The sequence below is a fragment of the Sander vitreus genome, chromosome 21 (assembly GCF_031162955.1).
Source record: "Sander vitreus isolate 19-12246 chromosome 21, sanVit1, whole genome shotgun sequence".
In the NCBI taxonomy this organism is placed as follows: domain Eukaryota; kingdom Metazoa; phylum Chordata; class Actinopteri; order Perciformes; family Percidae; genus Sander; species Sander vitreus.
In genome coordinates, this window is record NC_135875.1 from 14,380,195 (window position 1) to 14,402,508 (window position 22,314).

The following is a 22,314-nucleotide window of genomic DNA, read 5'->3' on the forward strand; positions in this document are numbered from 1 at the left end:
CAAACCGACTAATCCATTATCAAAATAGTTGGCGATTAATTGAAGAGTTGACAACTAATCGATTAAACGATTAATCGTTGCAGCTCTAAGTTTTCTTAAGGTTTATCCATGCATGCATAAACTGTAACTCCACACTTGTTTATATTAAATATTTATTGTACAATGAATTTAAATATTGAATTAATATTTTAAAAAGTAATATGATTAAGCATTTTACACAGTATTAACACATCCACATTCAATGTGGTTAATAAGCATACATCCTTAATAAGTACCAGTCAGTCAGTCAGAACATAAACAGAGATATTTGGTTTTAAATAGATGGAGACTATGTTGAGAACTCTAGTTCCAAAATGCCATCATTCCTCTTGGCCCTATCTGCCATATCCCTGCGGGTCGTTGGCCTTTTTCGACTCATCTTTTCCATATGTTTTGCTGATGTGGTATAAAGTGTTGGCCAGGTTGTGAACCTGGCATGTCCCGAGCTGGCATCCACGCTGAGGTGCACGCCGTGGACGTAACTTCCCTGCCATGCTGTGAATGATGAAGAAGAGAAAGAGGGGGATACATTTAAAGTTAAGACTTTAAAACATTGCATACATTTACAAAATAATGTCCGGTTTCTAAATACATCATAAACCTGCAATTTCGAAGAATGTATGCCGCACTGATCCTGCATCAGTAACCTACAGGATTACTGTGAAGGATGTGATGTGATATAAGAAAGCTTTCAACTATTCCTTGTACTGGTACTTCTATAGTTTCTAATTGACAGCCACCCATGCTATAGTGTGAGTGTATATGTACCTGTGTTTCAGTGCCTCCAGGTCTAGATGTTTGTCTTCTGAATGAAATGGGATGATCTTCAGGGCTTGAACATACTGCTCCTGTGTGTCCTCTGACTTTTTCACCCCTAAAGCATGGACAGCGTCCCCTGAGAGGACAGTGTCTGACCTATGGGTCCATCAGAAAAAGGTATTTATTAATATACAGGCATTTCATGTACCAAACAAACTGATTTTCAATGATTTTATATATAGATAAACTAATATGTAGTCCAGTTTTTCCTTCTTTCTTTTCTCTTTTTTTATATCACATTCATGGATTAGCAGGCAGTGGGTGGCACATCATTAGCTGTATATTTACTGATGTTTTTCACTGACCTGTGTGTTGGTCTAAGTGGTGTGGCAGCACTCAAAGGCACAGTCAGCAGCAGCAGAACGGCTATCTCCATACCGCACTGGCCTGTGGCAAATAAACCAGAAAGTGAGTAATACTTAGGAAAACTTCCTGACCTAAACCAGACTTATTCCAAAGAAATGGTCTGTACAATTCAATGTTAACCATAATAATACACGGTATTTTGTGAAAAAAAGAAATTTTGTGAAAAAAGAAATGTCAAGAAAGATAAGAATTATGAATAAGAGACCAGTTATAAAATAGCAGAAACATGAATGCAGGATGAAACTTACTGTCACGAAAATCCCAAAACCTGCTGTAGCTTTTTGAGTTAACCATTCGTAGTCTCTTGTCGATTGCTGGATGCCAAAGTCTGCCACCCCTCTCCACTTGTGGTCCTTTATAGTGTGATGGCAGGGTGAGGGGGTGTGTCTGGAACATTCTTATTATTCAGACCAACTCCCACACTTGCAATTTAACAGTTATGGTGTCAGTTTTATTCCTGATTTACAGGAGCGGTGTGTGATACTAACATAAACAACCTTGAAACAACGTGTCCAAACACAACATCGTGCTTATATTTGAGGTGACCTTGTATACCTTCTGTGATGTTTACATCAATTCTTGTTGTTCACTCTTTGCTCCACCGACCCCCCTCATCCACATCCTCCTCCATCCCTCTCCTCCTTCACTCCACTTGCTGCTGAGCAATTGTTCCAGAAATTATTCTTTCATTTCCATCACCTGCAGGAAGCCCACAGAGCCCAAAATAACCCCAATTCTCCTCCTGGCTTTTCTTTATCGCCCCATTTTTCCTGTGCCTTTTTCCCTTGAGTCACTTTTGCCGTCACTGTGTTTATTCCTGAAATGTCCTTCACTCACATCAGCCCCTACATACAGCGTTTCAAAAACAACTTCTTGATCTTACACCTTTCCTAAAAGATAATAAATCCGATTCAACGGATAATCTGATATCATTTTAGCATTTACGAATGGTAAAGCTTTGTTAGCCCACTTATAAATGGTCACAGAAATAAGAATTGATGAACTTTTAAGGTTTGGCACATGGCCACATTCTATTATCTCTTCAGGAAATGATCCTGTAAACTCTTAATCTGTTAGTAATACAGTAAATCCATGGGGAGCCAGTGCTTGGTTTTCCAAGTTCCACACTGTTTCTCCCAGCCTCTCTCCTCTGTGAATCACAACTTCCCCTCTTGGGTCTATTGTGTACCTTTCCTGTTTTACCATCTGGGCAGGTTGTGTAGTCAATGTAGTGCACTGAGTCATCACTGAGTCTGCGTTAGCTGTGAAATGATAAAGCAGTCTCGTGGTTTCTCAGTCAAGCAATGGTTTTTAGTGAATTTTTTGTGAATTTCCCCCTAATTCCTCTTAAAATATTGGAACCTGAATGACAGCAGAGATTGTTTGCCAACATGACATCGTTTCTCTGTACACTAGTTCTCTGTAAACTAGTTCCTGTACATCTGCTGCTGCTTAGCTTTGGGCAAATTGATGATTTTATGACAAATATATGAGCATTGTCAGGATTGGAGCAGGTTTGGACCCAAAAGCAGACAAGACAGTACCAAGGCAGGATACAGGAACTGAATAGCAAACTATTTATAATCCAAACAGAGGAACAAACTGCAAAACTAAAAGAACCTGAGGAGCAACACAGAGAATCACAACAAACAAACCGACAATTAACTCAAAGAACAGACAGATAAAAATGGAGCTCCTCATGACACAAGACACCGCTTGAGTGAGCAGATGGGCAGGTAGACAGGAAACCAGGGAAACACTGATTGGGTAACAAGACAACAAGGCCTGGGAACACAAAGGCAGGCTGAGGCTAGACACAAAACAGGTGTAAAAGGGAAAGACATGCAGGGCAACAGAAACATAAGGAAACCAATGGCAAGCACAGACAAGTTAAAATAATACAATGAATGGAACAAGAAACATGAACAGAAAAAACCCTCAAGAAATAAGACACTGGAACAAAGACAACTAAAGACATATGGTCACAATGAGACAAAGTCTAAAGACCAATGGCCACAAAGCAGAGCCGTGACCAACATATTTTACAGTGGTGTGAAAAAGTGTTTGCCCCCTTCCTCATTTCCTGTTCCTTTGCATGTTTGTCACACTTAAGTGTTTCGGAACATCAAACCAATTTAAACAATAGTCAAGGACAACACAAGTAAACACAAAATGCAATTTGTAAATGAAGGTGTTAATTATTAAAAAGGTGAAAAAAAATCCAAACCATCATGGCCCTGTGTGAAAAAGTGATTGCCCCCTAAACCTAATAACTGGTTGGGCCACCCTTAGCAGCAACAACTGCAACCAAGCGTTTGCGATAACGTGCAATGAGGCTTTTACAGCGTCCTGGAGGAATTTTGGCCCACTCATCTTTGCAGAATTGTCCTAATTCAGTTACATTAGACGGTTTTCGAGCATGAACGGCCTTTTTAAGGTCATACCACAACATCTCAATAGGATTCAGGTCAGGACTTTGGCTAGGCCACTCCAAAGTCTTCATTTAGTTTTTCTTCAGCCATTCGGTGGTGGACTTGCTGGTGTGTTTAGGATCATTGTCCTGCTGCAGAACCCAAGTTCGTTTCAGCTTGAGTACACGAACAGATGGTCGGACATTCTCCTTCAGGATCTCTTGGTAGACAGCAGAATTCATAGTTCCTTTTATCACGGCAAGTCTTCCAGGTCCTGAAGCAGCAAAACAGCCCCCAGACCATCACACTACCACCACCATATTTTACAGTTGGTATAATGTTCTTTTTATGAAATGCAGTGTTCCTTCTACGCCAGATATACTTGGACACACACCTTCCAAAGAGTTCCACTTTTTGTCTCATCGGTCCACAGAATGTTGTCCCAAAAGTCTTGGGGATCATCAAGATGTGTTCTGGAGAAATTGAGACAAGCTTTGATGTTCTTTTTGCTCAGCAGTGGTTTTCTCCTTGGAACTCTGCCATGCAGGCCATTTTTGCCCAGTCTTTTCCTGATGGTGGAGGCATGAGCGCTGACCTTAACTGAGGCAAGTGAGGCCTGCAGTTCTTTGGACGTTGTTGTGGGGTCTTTTGTGACCTCTTGGATGAGTCGTCGCTGCGCTCTTGGGGGTAATTTTGGGCGGCCGGCCACTCCTGGGAAGGTTCACCACTGTTCCATGTCTTCGCCATTTGTGGATAATGGCTCTCACTGTGGTTCGCTGGATTCCCAAAGCTTTGGAAATGGCTTTATAACCCTTTCCAGACTGATAGATCTCAATTACTTTCTTTCTCAATTGTTCCTGAATTTCTTTGGGTCTCAGCATGATGTGTAGCTTTTAAGGATCTTCTGGTGGACCTTACTGTGTCAAGCAGCTCCTATTTAAGTGATGCCTTGATTGTGAACAGGTGTGGCAATAATCAGGCCTGGGTGTGGCTAGAGAAATTGAACTCAGGTGTGGACAACCACAGTTATAGTATGTTTTAACAAGGGGGGCAATCACTTTTTCACACAGGGCCATGATGGTTTGGATTTTTTTTCTCCTTTAATAATAAACACCTTCATTTACAAATTGCATTTTGTGTTTACTTGTGTTGTCCTTGACTTTTGTTTAAATTGGTTTGATGTTCCGAAACACTTAAGTGTGACAAACATGCAAAGGAACAGGAAATGAGGAAGGGGGCAAACACTTTTTCACACCACTGTAAATATTTAAATCCAAATCAACATATACTTTAAAAGAAACTAAACTTTGTCACTAATAAAGGCTAAAACAATGAGTCAATTATTGGATAAGTCAAACAATGAATCGGCAACTATTTAGAAGATTTATTAATTGCTAAAGTCATTTTTCAACCATTACAAACATTCCCTACTTTAATTTGATGACACCCCTTTGGGCTTTAGTACATTATGATGGGCATTTAGTTTTGACTATTTTCTGACATTTTGTAGTTATATAGGAATATGCTTTACTTGAGAGCACTTTGTCAAGACTGCTCTGACTTTTCTCCTGCTCTCGCTGACATAGTGTGCATCCTGTTGTTGTAAACCTGCGACCACCAGCCGTTCACTTCAGCCTCCTCGGCCCTGTTTCCTCTACCTACTGGGCACAAGAGTCAGCATCCTGCCAGGAAAGACTGCCATTCACTCGCATGTCATCTTCTCCAAGTTCATCTTTCAGGGCACTTAAGACACTTTGTGACAAGTACAGTCTGTACAGTACACCATGTTCAACAGTTGAAAGTAAGTTAGCCACACTGAAAACAAAAACAGATTTACTAGAATAAAATGTGAATTTGAGCTATATTTTGAATGTACAGATTTATTTCTTTTACGGCTGATCTCATGTAGACTGGTATCATCTATAGTTATGAACAGTGTAACATTTTAAAGTTTACTTTCAATGGAAACGTTTTATAATGCAAAAGCTGGTCAGACTTCAAGGTTGGATTGACTCAACCATAACAATAGCCCCATCTTGTGGGACTAGACACAAACAACATTATAATACTCTACGCACAACATGGAATTCACTGTACTTTTTCTATTTACTATGATGAAAGGATTTTGGTAAATAAAACACATACATTTTGAGCTGTAAGCTATCAGCTATAAATATTGATGTTAACTTCGTTGACTCTGCAGATGCATTTCTCAGCAAATTTGTTCTAGTTCAGTTTAGCCGTCAATTGCTCCAGTGAGGTTATGCAACAGCTAGAGAGGTAAAAACAAAATGTTAATGGGTATTTCAGTAATTCCCATGCTATTAAGAGATCTGAGTGAAAGAGTGTGTTAAAGCTGGACAGAGAGAGAGAGAGAGAGAGAGAGAGAGAGAGAGAGAGAGAGAGAGATGTGTATTACAAGTCTGGAAAACCTGGAGGTTAGAGGGTCAACCCTAAGAGATATAAGCTTCGAGTCCATTAGTGGATTGTAATCATGGCTCCACATCGCTCTTGGATTAGAGAGAGAGAGAGAGAGAGAGAGAGAGAGAGAGAGAGAGAGAGAGAGATGCAGAGTTATGCTGAGTGCATGAGGGCAACTGGAAAACAAGTGAATTGAGCAAATTGAAATGCAGAGTATTGTATACTGAGCTTACGTGGACTGAGAAACACCGGGAAGCGAGCTGAAGTAAAGTCAGAGCAGTGACAGCACTTTGGTGAATTAAGGTGATCTTGGCACACATACGGTATATTATCTTATAATATACTCATCTTACATCACCTGGCTGATTAAGCGAATTGCATAAGGTAAGTTTGGACAAACGTATGTATTTAAACTCTTGTAAGATGTCTTCAGTCTTTTGTTATGTGTGTATATTATACATGTCAGTACGGACAATTGTCATCTAAAAGATACAGATTCAGCTTTCGTTGGCCAGAAAGCATTTATCAGTGATTAAACAGATTTGAACTGGTTGTTGTGAAGAAAAGATGGTAGGATTAGATAGAGTATTTAACTGAAAATCTGTCATTTCTGCTTGTTTATCTCACATTTATTGGTTTTTATTTCCACTTTTTGGGTGATTAACAGACCAAATGTACTGTAAATGATCTGTTTTGTTCACTATGTGTTTAATCAATGACTAAACTCTGTCACTCACCACCATCCTCATCATTATTGTTGTGTAACTTTAATTTTGTTATGGCCTGCGTGCGTGCGTGCGTGTGTGCGCACACGTAAAAAGCATGGAAGTAGACCTGGAGGGGATTATCCAGTGCATCAAGCAGGGAGATGAGAACGGTGTTCAGATACGGCTGCAGGAGTTCAACAAAGAGGTACCAGCACACAGAAGCTATTCACATCTTCTTGGGTCTGGATGATACCCACAGCTCAGACCAGTATTTTGTCATCATTTCTCTCTACAGTATGCCCAGTGCTTCTTCTTTGATGCAGAGGAGAGGGACAGAAGGAAAGTAAGTTGGTTTATGCTGCTGCACTTAACTAAAAGAAAGTGTCACATCCCATGTCCTACCTGTGTTCCTTCCACCTCACCTCTGCTTAACACCCCTCACACACACACACACACACACACACACACACACACACACACACACACACTCCACAGTCTGTCTGTGATTAGTAATTGTGCTGTATCAGTTGTCCCTGATCCTCTCTTCTTACATACTCAGACAGATTGAGCCCAGGAGGGGCGATTGAATAACCAACGTATGCATGTTAATCTATTCAGCACTTTCAGCTATGTCATTTGCAGCCATTCTAATCTATCTATCTATCTATCTATCTATCTATCTATCTATCTATCTATATCTAATTCATTACCTTTAATTAATATGTTTTATTAAAATGTAATTAAATTGTTTTAAGTAAATCTAATAATTTAATTATATAATTAAATTAAATTGTCTTAAATATGAGTTGATTGCAGTTAACTTATTTTATTTTTAAACGTCAGGTTACATTTTAATTCATTTTTTATTACAGTAAGTTAAATACATTTTATTAATTAATTATATTATTAATTGATTTGTAATTTACAATATGAATTTTTAATTTTATTTTTTGCTCTTTTAATCTATATCTATATGCATTGGTAAATATTTGATTTCAGATTCAGTGACACAGGCTGCTCACCTGTCAATCACTGTAGAAATAGTGAGTAAATTAAGTCAGAAACATGATGTCATCCATAGCAACGGGGTCAACCCCGCCCCCTTGTTTTAGTTAAGTAAGTTGTTTGTAGCTCTTAAGAAGAAACTTTTTTTGTGCCAGGAACTAATGGTTAAAACTCCTAATGGTTAAATACGTCACTTTGTGTAATATGGCCCTTTATTTGGTGATACAAATATGCACTGATACTATTTTCTCTCTCTTCTGCTGCGTTGCTCACTGAAATCGGATTGCCCACCTCCTAAAGCAAAGAAAACTAGAAGAGGTACAGGGCTTTCACTGTTTGGAAATAATGTTTAAGTATTGCCTTTGTTCGCATACGAGAGTCCCCATAATAAACTGTATTCGATCATATTTGTTCTTTGCCCTGGTGTACCAGTTCAGGAAGAATAAAGTGAGGGGATACACTGATTCTGACTCCGACTGTGATGAGTACGACAAGGAGGATCGAGGCCTCATCCTCAGACAGGTGCCTGACACTGTCACTTTCTGCTTGCCCTATTGTCTTTTTTTGTTGCAGAATGTTGTTAAACTAAATGTTTATTTTGTTCCTGTCCTCAGAACTTAACTGTTGTCCTGGTGAGGTTCATAAGAACGGGAGTTAAATGCCATCTGTTAAGAGTATCTCTACGCACCCTGAGAATCCTCTCCAGAGACAAAAACGTCCTGGGCCCCTTGGTGACCGACAGCGCTCTCCTGACGCTGGCCAAACTAGCCGGGCTGAGCACAACTGAAGCAAGTGACGACTCCAGCGACCCCGACTCTGATTTCTACGATAACATCATCGCTTCTCTCGCTGAGGCCAAAGTGTTGCATTGTCGCACTGACCAGGACGAGGGTGAAGCCAATGACCAAAACAAAGAGTGCTCCGATGAGGACGCCAAGAGTGACATCAGCATCGCCAACAGCGGAGATCTGGACAGCATTAGCGGGTTTGGCAGCCACAGGCCCAGCATCAACGAAATGCACAGTAGCGGCACCCATCACAAGGTGCTGGAGAGAGGGAGGAAGGACCGCCGAGAGAGCAAGATGGAGGGGGAGGAAGAAGAAGAGGGGGTGGTGTCAGGAGAGGAGGCGCAGAGAAAAGAGGCCATGAAGGTGTTGTGTAATGTGGTGTACAACAGCACCTGGGCGCAGGAGAGGTTCAGTGCTCTCAGGTGGGCTTCCTCACAACAATCCCAAAATACTGCTAAACATGGCTGTTGACTTTGTAATTACATTACTGGGTCCGTTTTGCTGTTTTCTCCCTGCATATACTGGTCAAATGTAGACAGTCCTAAATCACTTTGGGGTATTTCAAGTGAAGCTGAGGGGGGAAAAAAAACTGTGTATGGCTAATCTCAGTGACACTATTATTCTCATTTGTCAAAATAACATTCAGTTGGCTTTTGTACAAATCAGCATACTTCCAGACAGCCAACCTCTTGTTCTTTTCTCCATCAGACTCATGTGTGGCCTCAGAGAGCGTCTATCCTCCGGTGTCAGTGGCTCAGCTCCCTCCAGTGTTCACTTCTATGAACTACGCCTCATGTTCCTCATTACTGCGCTACGGCGAGAGCTCAGCACTCAGCTTCAACAGGTAACATAACCTCACTTACTACAGAGTTACTCTATTATATGTATAGTGAAGTTAATATAATGCTAGTTATGAGATGTGGTAGATCATCTAACAATCCCCTAAACTATGGGGCGCCATATGTACAAATTCAAATACAATTTCATAGCGGATATATTTCGATTATTTAGCTCACTTTCCTCAAATTTAGCAAATTTTTGCTCACATTTGAGACAGGAATTAGTGTAAACATGTTATACGCAATTGTCAACAATATGTTTATAAAAGTAAAATAAAAAGTTAAATGTTAAATCTAAATGTTTTACACTAATTTCCGTCTTAAATGTGAAAAATAAATTAGCTAAATGTGATGAAAGTGAGCTAAATAATCCAAATATATCAGTTATAAAATTGTATCTGAATTTATATTAAATCTTCTTTTCACCACCATGCCACCTTCAGTTCTCCACCTTGTGTTGCTCTTCCAGGAGGGAGGTGTGTCCATCTTCACAGCAGCTCTGGAGAGCTGCCTGGAGGTTGAGTGGAAGGAGCAGTACGAGTGTGTGCTAGACCCAGCAGCACCAGCCATCTCACTGGAAGCCTCTCAGCGTATCATAGAGATCCTCAAAATCCTCTTCAACATCACCTACAGCACCCACAGGCAGGAGCCAAGTGAGGTCAGCGACTATGAGGCCATAATAAACCAAATCAGCCATCAGGTGTAACGTCAGAAAATAGATTGTAACCACAGACTGTGTTTTCTCCTCCCTCAGGATGATGCAGCTCTGTACCGACACCTGGTGGCGATCCTGCGTCTCTGCCTGCTGAAGAAGTGTCTGCTTCCGGACGAGACTGATGAACTGCAGGGGTGAGCATGAACCAAAGTGAGCTTGGATAGGAGGGAAGTTGCAGTGACAATCATCATCAATCATCATTAATAACAACGATGCAGATGCATTTAAAGTTGCTGCATTTTTCTCATTCTATCTCTGTTTAATTTGTATTTAAGTTCATTTCAGTTTAATCATTTCATTCTTGTTTAATTCCATTTTATCTTATCTTTATAAAACAATTTGATTTCTGTTTCAGGGATAGTTCCTCTAATGTTCTTGGCTCATGAATGTATATTTTACAAAAAGTTGGGCTGATAATACATTCATGTCTCACTACATATTCTTTTGTAAAGACATTTTGTAATGTTTAATTCTGATCTCAGCTTGATTTGTAGTATGTGTTTGCATTTTTACCACCTCGTACCATATATCGTATTGATATGTTAATCCATCATGCCGAACTGAACCCAATACTGCTCTCCGTTATCGACTCTCACTCTCTGTTCCTGTAATCTTGTCTCAGTCACACAGTCAACCTGTTGTCAGCGCTGCCGCTCCAGTGTCTCAATGTGCTACTGATGGTGCCTCTGCAGCCCAACTCGAAGCAGTGCCAGGGGGTCAACATGGACTGCGTCCACACCCTGATGCTGTTCATGGAGAGACGCCTGGAGGTGGTGAGTCAGAAAGTGATATGCGGAGAAGCAGTTGAATGCTAAAATAAAGAGTTTGCGCCTAAAAACGTTGAAAGTTTGGGTAACACTTTACAATAAGGTACACAAAAAAATAGGTAGTTAATGATTAGTTACTGTTTTTGAAAGAGTAACGAATGATTAGTTACTGTTTTTCAGAAGGGTAGTTAGTTTTTTGAAAGGGTAACGAATGATTAGTTACTGTTTTCAGAAGGGTAGTTACCCTTTCAAAAAACAGTAACTACCCTTCTGAAAAACAGTAACTAACCTTTTCAAAAAACAGTAACTACCCTTCTGAAAAACAGTAATTAATCATTCGTTACTCTTTCAAAAACAGTAACTAATCATTAACTACCTATTTGTTTGTGTACCTTATTGTAAAGTGTTACCAAAGTTTGAGTTAAGGAGAGCGACTGTTTGCTGATTGTGAAAAAAAAACCCTGAGGTGTTCCTTGTTTGTTTGCTTCTCAGGGGGATAAGATGAAAGAGAAGCTGACACCAGTCCTCAATCTGCTGACAGAGAGCTGCAGAGGCCACAGAGAAACACGCCATTACATCAGGAAACATGTAATACCATTACCCCACAAGACATGACACCTCTGAGAAGGCTTTGTGCTTCTCACAATATTTGGATTTTAATGGAACTTTTTCAAATGTTCAAAACAAGTGAAATGATAATGTTTCCTCGCCATTAGATCCTGCCTCCTCTGAGAGACGCATCACACAAGCCAGAGGAAGGCTCCACGGTAAAGAGTCGTCTGATCCGTCTCATGACTCACATGGATACAGACCTCAAACACTGCGCTGCTGACCTCATCTTCGTCCTCTGCAAGGAAAATGGTAAGAAAGTCAGAATTTTGACTTTATTCTCAAATTTACGACTGTAAACTCAGAACTCAAAAACATTCTTTCACATGTGGCCCTAATCCTCTTCCGTACATCAGTGATTACCTGTGGTGTTAAACATGTTTTTCTCATTTTCATCTCTTATTTTCTGCACACACACAAATAAATACCAAATACTGTATGTGCAAACAATGAATGGTTTTCATCACTTTGACATCTTCTTCCAGTGAGCCGCTTTGTCAAGTACACAGGCTACGGTAACGCAGCGGGCCTGCTGGCCACCAGGGGTCTGCTGGGCGGCCAGGGCTCCAGGATCGTCAGCTCTGACGCCCAGTACTCCAGCGACTCCGACTCGGACACTGAGGAGTACCGGCAGGTCAGAGATCGCATCAACCCGGTGACGGGGCGGGTGGAGGTGGAGCAGCCGGACCCTATGGAGGGCATGACAGAGGAGGAGAAGGACGTGGAGGCCCAGAGGCTCTTCATGCTCTTCAACAAGCTGTCCAGGTACCATACAGTACCTCTCATCAACAACCGTTCACTGAAGGTGTTAAAGATATAGGAGAGACTTAAACCCCTGACACTCCACACTAAGTGTCCAGTGCAGGCTGAGAGCAGACAAAGATGTAATAAGTACTATAAGAACAATGTTAATTAATAAATTGTCCATATTTTTCAACTCTCATTTGTTCTGCAGAGACAACATTATCCAGCCGATGGGAGTGGATGCAGAGGGAAGGCTAGTCCCAATGTCGGGGATGAGGGAAAATTCCCTCACTGAGGAGGGGAAGTCTGGGTCAGAGGATGATGGAGAAGCAGAGGAAGGAGAGAAGAACTGACACATCCGACAACAGAGACCAATCCACTTATTCAATGTATTGATATTCTTTTGTAAATGTCACATTTCTAAAGTTTGACAGTGCATATATACATGTTGTAAATGAATGAAAATAAATGAAATGTAATGTATTGAAAAACATGAATACAGAGTGTAGTTCTCAGCCAGACCCAGTCAGCCATTCTAAAACTAAATAAACTCAAGAAAGGCAATAAAAAGCTCTTTTTTCATTTCTTCTTCTTTGGATTCCAACTAATAATATAGAGCAGGAATAAGGTCACACTGGTTTGAGTTGAATTGATAGTAGATCCTAATAAGGAACTGGTTTCAATATGGTCTAATATTTTAATAAAGTCTCGAACCTGTATATTTGTACTGATATTATGTGCATTGTCATTCAGTTTCCTCTTTAGGCTTCATCTGATACACACATTCATTGGTTAGCCGTGACCCTTCTGTATTAGATTAAATTAAAATCTTCACAGCATATTTACTTGTTTTCTCTAGAGTCTCTGGTGTGTTGCAGTACATAACTGTCTCAGATTGTGCTCAGGTGTGTGTGCATACTGTGCTAAAACTGTCTCATGTGATAGAAAATCAAAACATCTGCACTGTTAAATCAACTTATACTCCAGTTTGATTGTAGCTTTGACTAAACAGTTAAGTTTAAAGCTTTACTATTATTTCTGTTTATTGGAGGTTTTAGGTATTGTTACAGTATATTAATTTCATTGTACACACAGTATTTCAGATTTTATGAGTTTTATATTAAACTTCTTTATGTATAAGTACAAACATTATTAACAAGGAAGAATGAGTAACAGGCCTGTTAAAAGAGTTAGCGTTTGTCTCTTGAGCTGAATGACAGCAGCACAGTATCTTAGAAAAGTGGGTTTAATTCTCAGAAACACTAGCACCAATAACATCACTGATGTAAAGAAAAGTTCCTGTCTGATGACTCTGATCATAGTCTCATTATTAAATGTAAAAATATCAAAATTAATTTAAAATCACATATTTATGTTTAAACACGGTACAAGCTGCACCTTTGTGCAGTACCAGCAAATCCAACACCAGAGCAGATATTAAAGGTCCCATGGCATGAAAATTTCACTTTGAGGTTTTTTAACATTAAAGTGAGTTCCCCTAGCCTGCCTATGGTACCCCAGTGGCTAGAAATGGTGATAGATGTAAATCAAGCTCTGGGTATCCTGCTCTGATTTTGAGAAAATGAAAGCTCAGATGGGCCGATCTGAATCTCCTCCTTATGACGTCATAAGGAGGAAGGTTACTTCCCCTTTCTCTGCTTTGCCCACCCAGAGAATTTGGCCCGCCCATGAGAAAGAGAGAGACATCAGGGCTTGAAAACAAGCGAAGCATGGCATTTGGTCAAGGCCACACCCCCACCCTCCACCTTGCCCCCCCTCTCTCCTCCTCCATAGAGCTCAACAGTCCCGCCCCTCCTCCGAGAGACCTTGGGTTCCGGAAGTAAATTTCCCATTCATTTCTCCCATTGACGTCTGTAAAAATCCGTACATAAAGAGTTTTAGACCATGCCTTAGGCTAACCAGCTATGACGTGACTCATAAGCATACAACATATAATTTTGACTGAAAAAACAAACAAAAAAAGTCAAAAGGTACAAGACTGTGTACATAGTTTCATTATCAAGCGAAGGAACTACTCATCCCATAAACCAACGCGCACCACTGAATAAAGGAAGCTACGTTAGTTTAGCTAACACCTAATTCGGCTAACCGCTAGCTGAGACAGCATGTAAATAACTTTAAAAGACCCTCAAAATAAAACCTGAAAATAACCGTTAAAATATATAACAGCTGTTACGTCAGCTGTAGCCTGCTTTACCCAGTGTTTAGTTTGAGTTAATGTTCTTTTAGACTGAATCTAGCTGTCAGCTAGCAGTTAGCCGAATTAGCTGTTAGCACACTAACGTTAGCTTCCCGGTGGAGGCTAATGGCAGAAGCATGGAACCGATCGTGTTTTGTGCAGTGTCGTCAATCCTCGTAAAACAGTATTATCATTTTGGGCATGCGCATGACGGATCGTGCAGGCAGCTCCTGGCAGCTCCCCCTCCTCACCAGCATGAGTTCCACCAATCAGAGGCATCACTGTGGGATTGTGGGATTGTTCAGGATTGTGGGTAATGGAGTACTTATCCAAGACATCGTGAATAAAAGACATTTATCTCAAAACAAGGTTGGTGCCCCATGAACTTTTGGCATCTATATGAGCATATACAATCACTTAGTCATGTCGTAGCTGGTTTTAAGTCTACCATCGACGGTTACGATTTTATGGCTTATACTCCAATTTGTCAATGGAGAAATTGCATTGTATTTTTACTTCCGGAACCCGCTGTGGGCGGAACTGTTGAGCTCTAAAGCATTTAAAGCTACAGACACAGAAATGGTACATCCTAAGTAAAGCTCATTGTGGGACTGGCTCTAGTGGCTGTAATTCTGCATCAAGGCCGAATTTCAGGAAAGATACTTCAGATACAATATTAGGGGACCACTAAGGCCTATATAAAAGCATCCAAAAAGCAGCATGTTATAGGACCTTCAATACCACCATTATTATTCTATTTGGTGATTATTTCTTAAATGTTCTTGTCAAGGTTAAGATTACAAAAAAAGTGTAAACAATGCCTTTCGTCAGGCCAATCAAAGTGCATCAGTACATCTCCATCATCTCTTCGAGGGACATCTGCAGCTCCACAGACTGCAGGGAGGAGGCGCCGCCTTCAACCGCCAAATTATTCAGTAGCTCCATTGAAGTCAGGACCACCTGACACAGAAAAAAAAAAAAAAAAACACGGAGCAGAAAGTCAGATGCAATTGTTATGACCCGGTTCTTAGGCCACAACAATTAGGAGGCATACCATGATTTTTTTTTAAATTAGTGTCACCAATTCAGTTTCAGACCAAATGTCTCCCCTTCAGTTCTTGAGTTATGGCGTTCAATTATGGCCAGAAACACGTTTTTACAGAACATTATGTCGTCACAGTGAAGTGAAATTGGACATTTGTGTGAAATGTTGTTATAATTAGTGTGTGCATTCTTGAGTTACGGCCAGAAATGTGTTTTGTGAGGTCACAGTGACCTTGACCTTTGGCCTCCAAAATCTAATCAGTTAAACTTTGAGTTTGAGTAGATGTTTGTGCAAAATTTGAAGAAATTCCCTCCAGCGGGTCCTGAGATATTGCGTTCACTAGAATGGGATGGACAGACGGACAACCAAAAACATAATGAAGAAACTAAAGCACCGTAACCAAACCAAACCAACAGATGAGAAAGGAGAGCTGAAACAGCAGCAACCAAGCAAGGCAGGCCAAGAGAGATCTGCTGCGCTGCAGCCAGGCTTAAATAATCTGGTGCCGCCCAGGTGTTCCAGGTTAAACTAACGATGCCTCTGCAGAGTCAGCAGAGAGAATCACACAGCATACACAGGACAGCGGGGTGCGTCCCACAATGACAAAAGCGAGATGGCAAATTTGAGCTTGAGAGAAGCCATTAAATTTGAGAAAGCTGGTGTCAAGCTGTTTTCTTTAAAGTAACTTTTTCTATACACTTTTTCATTTCTCAGCATGTGCTGCTCTGTAGAGGCTCGGGAGCAGAAAAACCTTTTACACCCGAGGGATCAGCTGTCACCACCGGCTTTGTTCTCTCCGTGCTATTAATCAATACTGAGACAAAATTGCCTCTTAAAAGGTGCTGCTGACTACAGCTCCATTGAGTGAGCAATTTAGGGTGTTTGATCACTCATGAAATTTGATAGAGGTATGTGCAGTAAGAAGAAAAAAGAAAAAAAAAGTCTAAAATACTGCTTTACGGTCTGTGAGAGCACAACACTTTCTGTGCATTTTAATAATTCAAAGGTACTCTCACCTCTACTGTGATGAGTTTCTTCTCCCAAGGCCTGTTGTCTGAGTCAGGCCACTTCTCACCGAGGCAGAAGAACAGGGAGCAGGGAGGGCCCTTTCCCCCAGTAATGAAGTCCAATATGCCTAGAGGGAAAGAGCAATCAATCACTACATCATGCCAACATGCAAGATACAGCACATGTATTCATAGGTACGCTGATAAAAACCTACAGAATTATTCCTTTCACCCACCTCGCACAAAGTCCTTGAAGTGGTATATTGGTTGAGGCTCCAGTTTAGAAATCTCTTGTGGCTGCCTGCTCCTGTCAAACTTGGAGATGCTCCAAAATGCTTTGATTTCACCCCGTCGCTGGCCGTAGACCACATGGCCTGACACCCCCACGTCCAAACCATCGCCCAGTTTGTCCAGGATGCGTTGGGTCAGATTGGCTTGGGTACGATCCAGCATGAGTCCAGGGCTTGGCAGAGAGACCAGGGACAGGCCTGACTCGTGATCCAAAACTGTCCCCTTGAGTTCGGGCCTGATGTGAGAACATTTAGTCATTCGATTTTAAGTTGAAAGGCAGGTCATATAGCCCGGCAGAGCCCTGACAACATTAAAGGAACAGTTTGACATTTTGGGAAATACGATTTTGACTTTCTTCGGATAGGGTTAGATGAAATTGATACCACTCTCTTATCTGTAAGGTAAATATGTAGCTACAGCCAGGAGACAGTTAGCTTACCTTAGCACAAAGATAGGAAACATGGTGAAACAGCTAGCCTGATGTTGGTGACCTTTAAAAGAGCTTGTAAGCAGATTTTGTTATCTCTGGCCAGAGTCAGCCAGGCTAGCTGTTTCCCACTGTTTCCAGTCTTTATGCTAAGCTAAGCTAATAGGCTCCAGCTGCATACTTACCGTACAAACACAAGAGTGCTAACAATCCTCTCATCTCTCACTCTCGGCAAGAAAGTAAATAATGTGTTTCCCGAAAGATCAAACTATTCCTTTAACTGTGACAGTCAATTTGAAGCCAAACTGGAGATATTGAACATTTGTTAGACACGTTCCATTTGATGAAAGCTTTATTTCGATGTTACCTGTAGACTAAGCGGATTCCAACTTCATTCTGAACCTCCTGCTCGGACACCATCACCCCTCTGTAGTACACTAATATCCTGAATTGAGTCTCTATGGATTCAGAAAGAGGAGAAGCGTATGAGAAAATGCGTGTAACGGCTCCACTCTTAACTGTATTCCTGTTAATATACGGTATTTAAATTGAAAATTGTGACTGATATTATTCACATTGACAGGCCACATTGTTTTAATAGCCTTATTGAAGATATTAGATGTTGATATTTGGTGAATGATGTCATTTTGAGTGTCTGTGTAAAATAAACATTTCCTTTTTACAGTAGCATCCATCAACCTACTGAAATTATCTCCAAAACTGGTCTGGGTCATTGTATGTAGGAACTGCTCTGCCAGATGCCCATCATAGGCCCCTCCCATGGCTCCCTCCATTGGACGTGCCGGTTGCTCAGGCAACCCAGCTTCACCGACTGAACCCTCAAACATTACTGGATACTGCTGTTGCCCAGGCAACGCGTGTCCACCAATCACAACTGGGTTTTGGAGCTGTTGTTGCTCAGGAGGAGGCTCAAAGCCTGCGGTGCCCTCTGTGGAAAAGTTGGAGAAACTGAAAAACTGTTTCGAGGGAAAGTCCCTCTGATACTGTTGTTTTCTGCTCCCACTGCAGCAGGGTGGGGGAAATGATGAGCAGAGCTGATAAGTCTACCTGTTTCAGAGCCAATGTTCAGTCCCATTAGACACTCCTGGAGAATATCATGGTTGGCAGAGGATTCTGCTGGCAAATTTTGCTTAGTTTAGAAATATTCAGAAAAATTATTCCACATTCCTAGCTATCAAATTAATTGCCATTTCTTGAATATTAGGATAAATGTAGCTCCTGAGATACAAACATTCATGCCAGGAGATAATAAATAGTCCCTTACCTAAAAACACAGTGTTTTCTGGGAGATAGAGACAGTCATCAAAGGATGGGTTGACCTGGCTCTAAGATATCACAGACACAATCATATAATTACACAGCATTTACATTTTACTTCCTGTGTTCCTACAAACACACAAGTACAGTCGCTTACTTCTTGTGTAGGAAGGGGATAATCCTCAAACAAATCAGGGTCATCTTGGTCCTGGGATCCAGCAGAAGAGGTAGCTTTGAGAGTGAAAGCAAAATGCTTAATTAGTTTAGTTGCAGCTTGCTATCTTTTAATCATTTACTCTCATCAGACGCATCTCTTTAATCTGATAATCCCCTTTACAAATGGGTATATTAGTATATTACTGTGACAAATCTCAACCACAGAAACATGAAATCCAGATATACAGTAAATGTATCTATTGAACCTCCCTAAGTTCTCTCACACTACACCGCTCCTCCGCTCTCTTCACTGGTTACCAATTGCTGCCCGCATCCGCTTCAAGACACTAGTACTTGCATACAGGGCCACTAACGGATCAGCCCCAGCATACATCCAAGACATGGTCAAACCCTATTCCCCAACCTGCCCACTGCGCTCTGCATCAGCCAACCTGCTTGCTGCCCCCTTACAGCGAGGGACAACTAATCACTCAACGAAATCCCGACTGTTTGCTGTCCTGGCTCCCAAATGGTGGAATGAGCTCCCTATTGACATCAGGATGGCCGAAAGCCTACGCATCTTCCGCCGAATGTTAAAAACACATCTCTTCCGACTACACTTCGGATAAACATGAAGAAGGAAAAAAAGAGAAAAAAATAAATATATACATATAGGGCTGGGCGATATGGAGAAAATCAAATATCACAATATTTTTGACCAAATACCTCGATATCGATACTGCAACGATATTGTAGTGTTGACTATTGGTCTATTCACAAAATATTTACACAATGAGATTTTTGATAAATAATCATCAGTAATGTGGATATAATGACTAATTGGGTAAAGGCAAATAATAAAACAGCTAGAACAGTCTGGTAAGTTCAGAAAATGACACAACTTTACTGTAATGCAGCCTTTAAAACCAGGAAAAGACAACACTTATGCCATATTACAATATCCAAAATCTAAGACGATATCTAGTCTCATATCATATCGATAAAATATCGATATATTGCCCAGCTCTATATATATCTATATATAGATATATATCTATCTATCTAGATATATCTAGATATATATATCTATCTATCTAGATATATATATATCTAGATATATATATCTAGATATATATAGATATATATATATCTAGATATATCTAGATATATATATATCTAGATATACGTAATGTAATGTAATGCACGATAGAAAGTAATGTGGAGTGATCAAATATGTGCCGTATGTGGCCACAATGACAGAAAGGCATTCTTATCCTTTTCAATTCCATTTAATGCCAGTTGCCAGTGAATACATGTCACATACACATCTCATTACATTTTTGTGGTAGTAGGTGATCTTTAGTACAGTTCATCAGAGGTAATAGTTTAACTTGCCTGGTATATACTACAATAAAAGACCAAATAGTGATTGTCTACAAGCGCCCTGGTGGATCCTCACCTCCTGATGGTGACTCGCCCGGCCAGCGAAACACTTTATGGGGGTTAGCAGTGTCGTTCTTGTTGTCAGAGACCATTTTGAAGCCTTTGGCTCGGAGGGCGCTGCGGAAGTTCCTCTTCCAGACTGAGGGGTCTCCATGAGCCCGGCCATTGCCACTCACTTCTGCCCAGGCCTACAGTGAAGACACAGGTTGAAGACAGGAAGCAATACACTATATGAACAGACTAAGATCCCATATATGTGATTACTTAATAATAATAATAATAATAATAATACATTTTTCATTGACAAATCAATCCCAAAGTGCTACTTTCTACAATACTGCCACTGATATTTTTTAATGACTGTTCATTACCTTAAAGATGAGGATGTCAGTGTCAGAGGAGTCCTGTCTTAAAGCATGTTTCCATGGGATGGCGAACTCTGTCCGCTCCAGGTTTGTCCAGTGGACACCGGGATACCTTTCGCTGTTAATCTTGGTCTGCAGCCACGGGATGAGCAGTGGTTTAGAATGAGACATTTCTGCAGGAGCAAGAAAAACTTTTATGTCAACAGTGTCACCATGCAGGGCTACATTTGGCATCCCTGATCATCAGTAACATGATTCCCAGATCTTCATCATTGAATAATGTTGGTGGAAGACTTATTCACATGCTTTATTTCAATAAAAGTAGCTGAGCCAGGCTGGATATAATTATTCATATGTATTATAGGTTTATATTAATTGATAGAATACGAAGCAACTTAACCGCTGCATGTTTACACGAACTGTTCATTAAAATGTAGAAAATCTATTTCTAATGCATGTATAATTTCTTAAAATGAGGGATTACTCCTTCTGTCTTTTCCCACTCCCTACATTATAGAAGGTATAAGAAAAATAAGCAACACACAACATCCTGAATTCTGCAGTATTATGTATGGTACAGCTGGACAAATCTGCTTATTTTAGCAATTTCTGAATTGCAAGAAAGAGGAAGCAGCTAGGCGAAGGTGAGGCCAGGTGCGATTCAGCACTCAATACCCCAAATACTCGATAGTAATTTAATAGGCCTACTTGTAATGTGTGGTTTCAAGTAAAAGTTAACGAGCATAGTGGAAATAGTCAACAACCAAAACGTCTGAAACTGAATACAGCATGAATGGTAGGCCTGATATACTGAGTAGCCTCTAGTTACTTCTAGAATGAAATATTCGCGTGTGATCATGTGTGACAGAAGAGCTAGAAAGTTACATAGGCCTATTTGCTCACGGGTTTAATGGTTGTCAACAACTTCACAAGATAAGATTTAAAGTCACGTTAAATGTGTCAACAGCACTGACAGCTCTGATAAAAAAAAACTCTCCTACCTTTAGCCGGTGCGTGTTGAGTTCAAGTGAAGTCGTTTTCAGGGGGAAGAAAAGTCAGAAATATGATGCAGGATAATGGCTGTGACTACGAACTGAAGGTGGTTGTCATTCAATCCAAGCTGCCAATTCATTAAATACCGTCAGGAGTCCGGCTGCTTTCTGTTCTGAGGGTTTTTTCGGGAAACTCTCGAGTCAGTTTCGTTTTCCAGATGTGACGTCAGCGAGAGTTTCGTAATCCCGCTAGGTCCCGCTAGGTGGGGTCAAAGACACGATAACACGACACGTGTACATTTCTATGCTTATGAGGACCCTTAATAACATAATGCATCCAGTAGGCTCTTATACCTAAATGTCTCGTACCTCGCTAAATAAACAAACATGAAATGTTCAGTGTTTATTTGCTGGAGGTCTCAAGTTTCTACATAAACTTTGTGCAAATTGAAACTGAACCCAAGATGTGATGTCCCAAATTATGTTAGTAGGGTGCATGTCTTAAAACTTTAGTTCGAGTACAGAGAACGCGCACGCGCGCGCACGCACACACTTTGTTCTTTGCAGATTTTATTTGTTTCTCAAATACAGGAGTTAATGTACAGAAGGACAAAGAATTTCATCAAGAACTGTACAATATTTACACACCTTTTTTCCTTTTTTATGGAAAATTAGATTGTTTTCAAAATAAGTCATAGTATGCACAAACATCAAATGATAAAATGAAATGACTATTTCCTCTTTAAATATTACTTATTTATACTCCTTCCTCCCACATGGGAAATGGATAGTTTACTTCTTTTTCTTTGCACCTGCATGACTGATGATTGAACTGAAGCACAACAATGTTAAGTTTCAAATAGATTCTCCCCATTCTCTT

The 22,314-nt window shown here is 40.5% G+C and overlaps 3 protein-coding genes across 3 annotated transcripts; 1 reads left to right on the top strand and 2 right to left on the bottom strand.

The window, feature by feature from the left end:
* Nucleotides 1-119: 119 nt before the first annotated feature.
* On the bottom strand, nucleotides 120-1,635 carry LOC144536179 (uncharacterized). Its single transcript, XM_078279175.1, has 4 exons — nucleotides 1,473-1,635; nucleotides 1,164-1,245; nucleotides 808-954; nucleotides 120-534 (listed from the first exon to the last, which is right to left on the bottom strand). The coding sequence occupies exons 1-4, from the start codon at nucleotides 1,618-1,620 to the stop codon at nucleotides 375-377; spliced, it is 537 nt and encodes a 178-aa protein (XP_078135301.1). The 5' UTR covers nucleotides 1,621-1,635; the 3' UTR covers nucleotides 120-374.
* Nucleotides 1,636-6,878: 5,243 nt separating this feature from the next.
* On the top strand, nucleotides 6,879-13,936 carry LOC144536027 (chaperone Ric-8A). Its single transcript, XM_078278912.1, has 13 exons — nucleotides 6,879-6,968; nucleotides 7,059-7,106; nucleotides 8,069-8,086; nucleotides 8,201-8,290; nucleotides 8,383-8,978; nucleotides 9,265-9,400; nucleotides 9,865-10,053; nucleotides 10,150-10,244; nucleotides 10,733-10,883; nucleotides 11,370-11,465; nucleotides 11,594-11,738; nucleotides 11,972-12,251; nucleotides 12,442-13,936. The coding sequence occupies exons 1-13, from the start codon at nucleotides 6,879-6,881 to the stop codon at nucleotides 12,581-12,583; spliced, it is 2,076 nt and encodes a 691-aa protein (XP_078135038.1). The 3' UTR covers nucleotides 12,584-13,936.
* On the bottom strand, nucleotides 13,458-21,653 carry irf3 (interferon regulatory factor 3). The gene is made up of 11 exons (XM_078278910.1): nucleotides 21,444-21,653; nucleotides 20,449-20,615; nucleotides 20,094-20,265; nucleotides 18,636-18,709; nucleotides 18,486-18,546; nucleotides 18,269-18,334; nucleotides 17,904-18,149; nucleotides 17,568-17,658; nucleotides 16,719-17,008; nucleotides 16,492-16,610; nucleotides 13,458-15,390 (listed from the first exon to the last, which is right to left on the bottom strand). The coding sequence occupies exons 2-11, from the start codon at nucleotides 20,611-20,613 to the stop codon at nucleotides 15,277-15,279; spliced, it is 1,398 nt and encodes a 465-aa protein (XP_078135036.1). The 5' UTR covers nucleotides 20,614-20,615; nucleotides 21,444-21,653; the 3' UTR covers nucleotides 13,458-15,276.
* Between the last annotated feature and the right edge of the window lie 661 nt (nucleotides 21,654-22,314).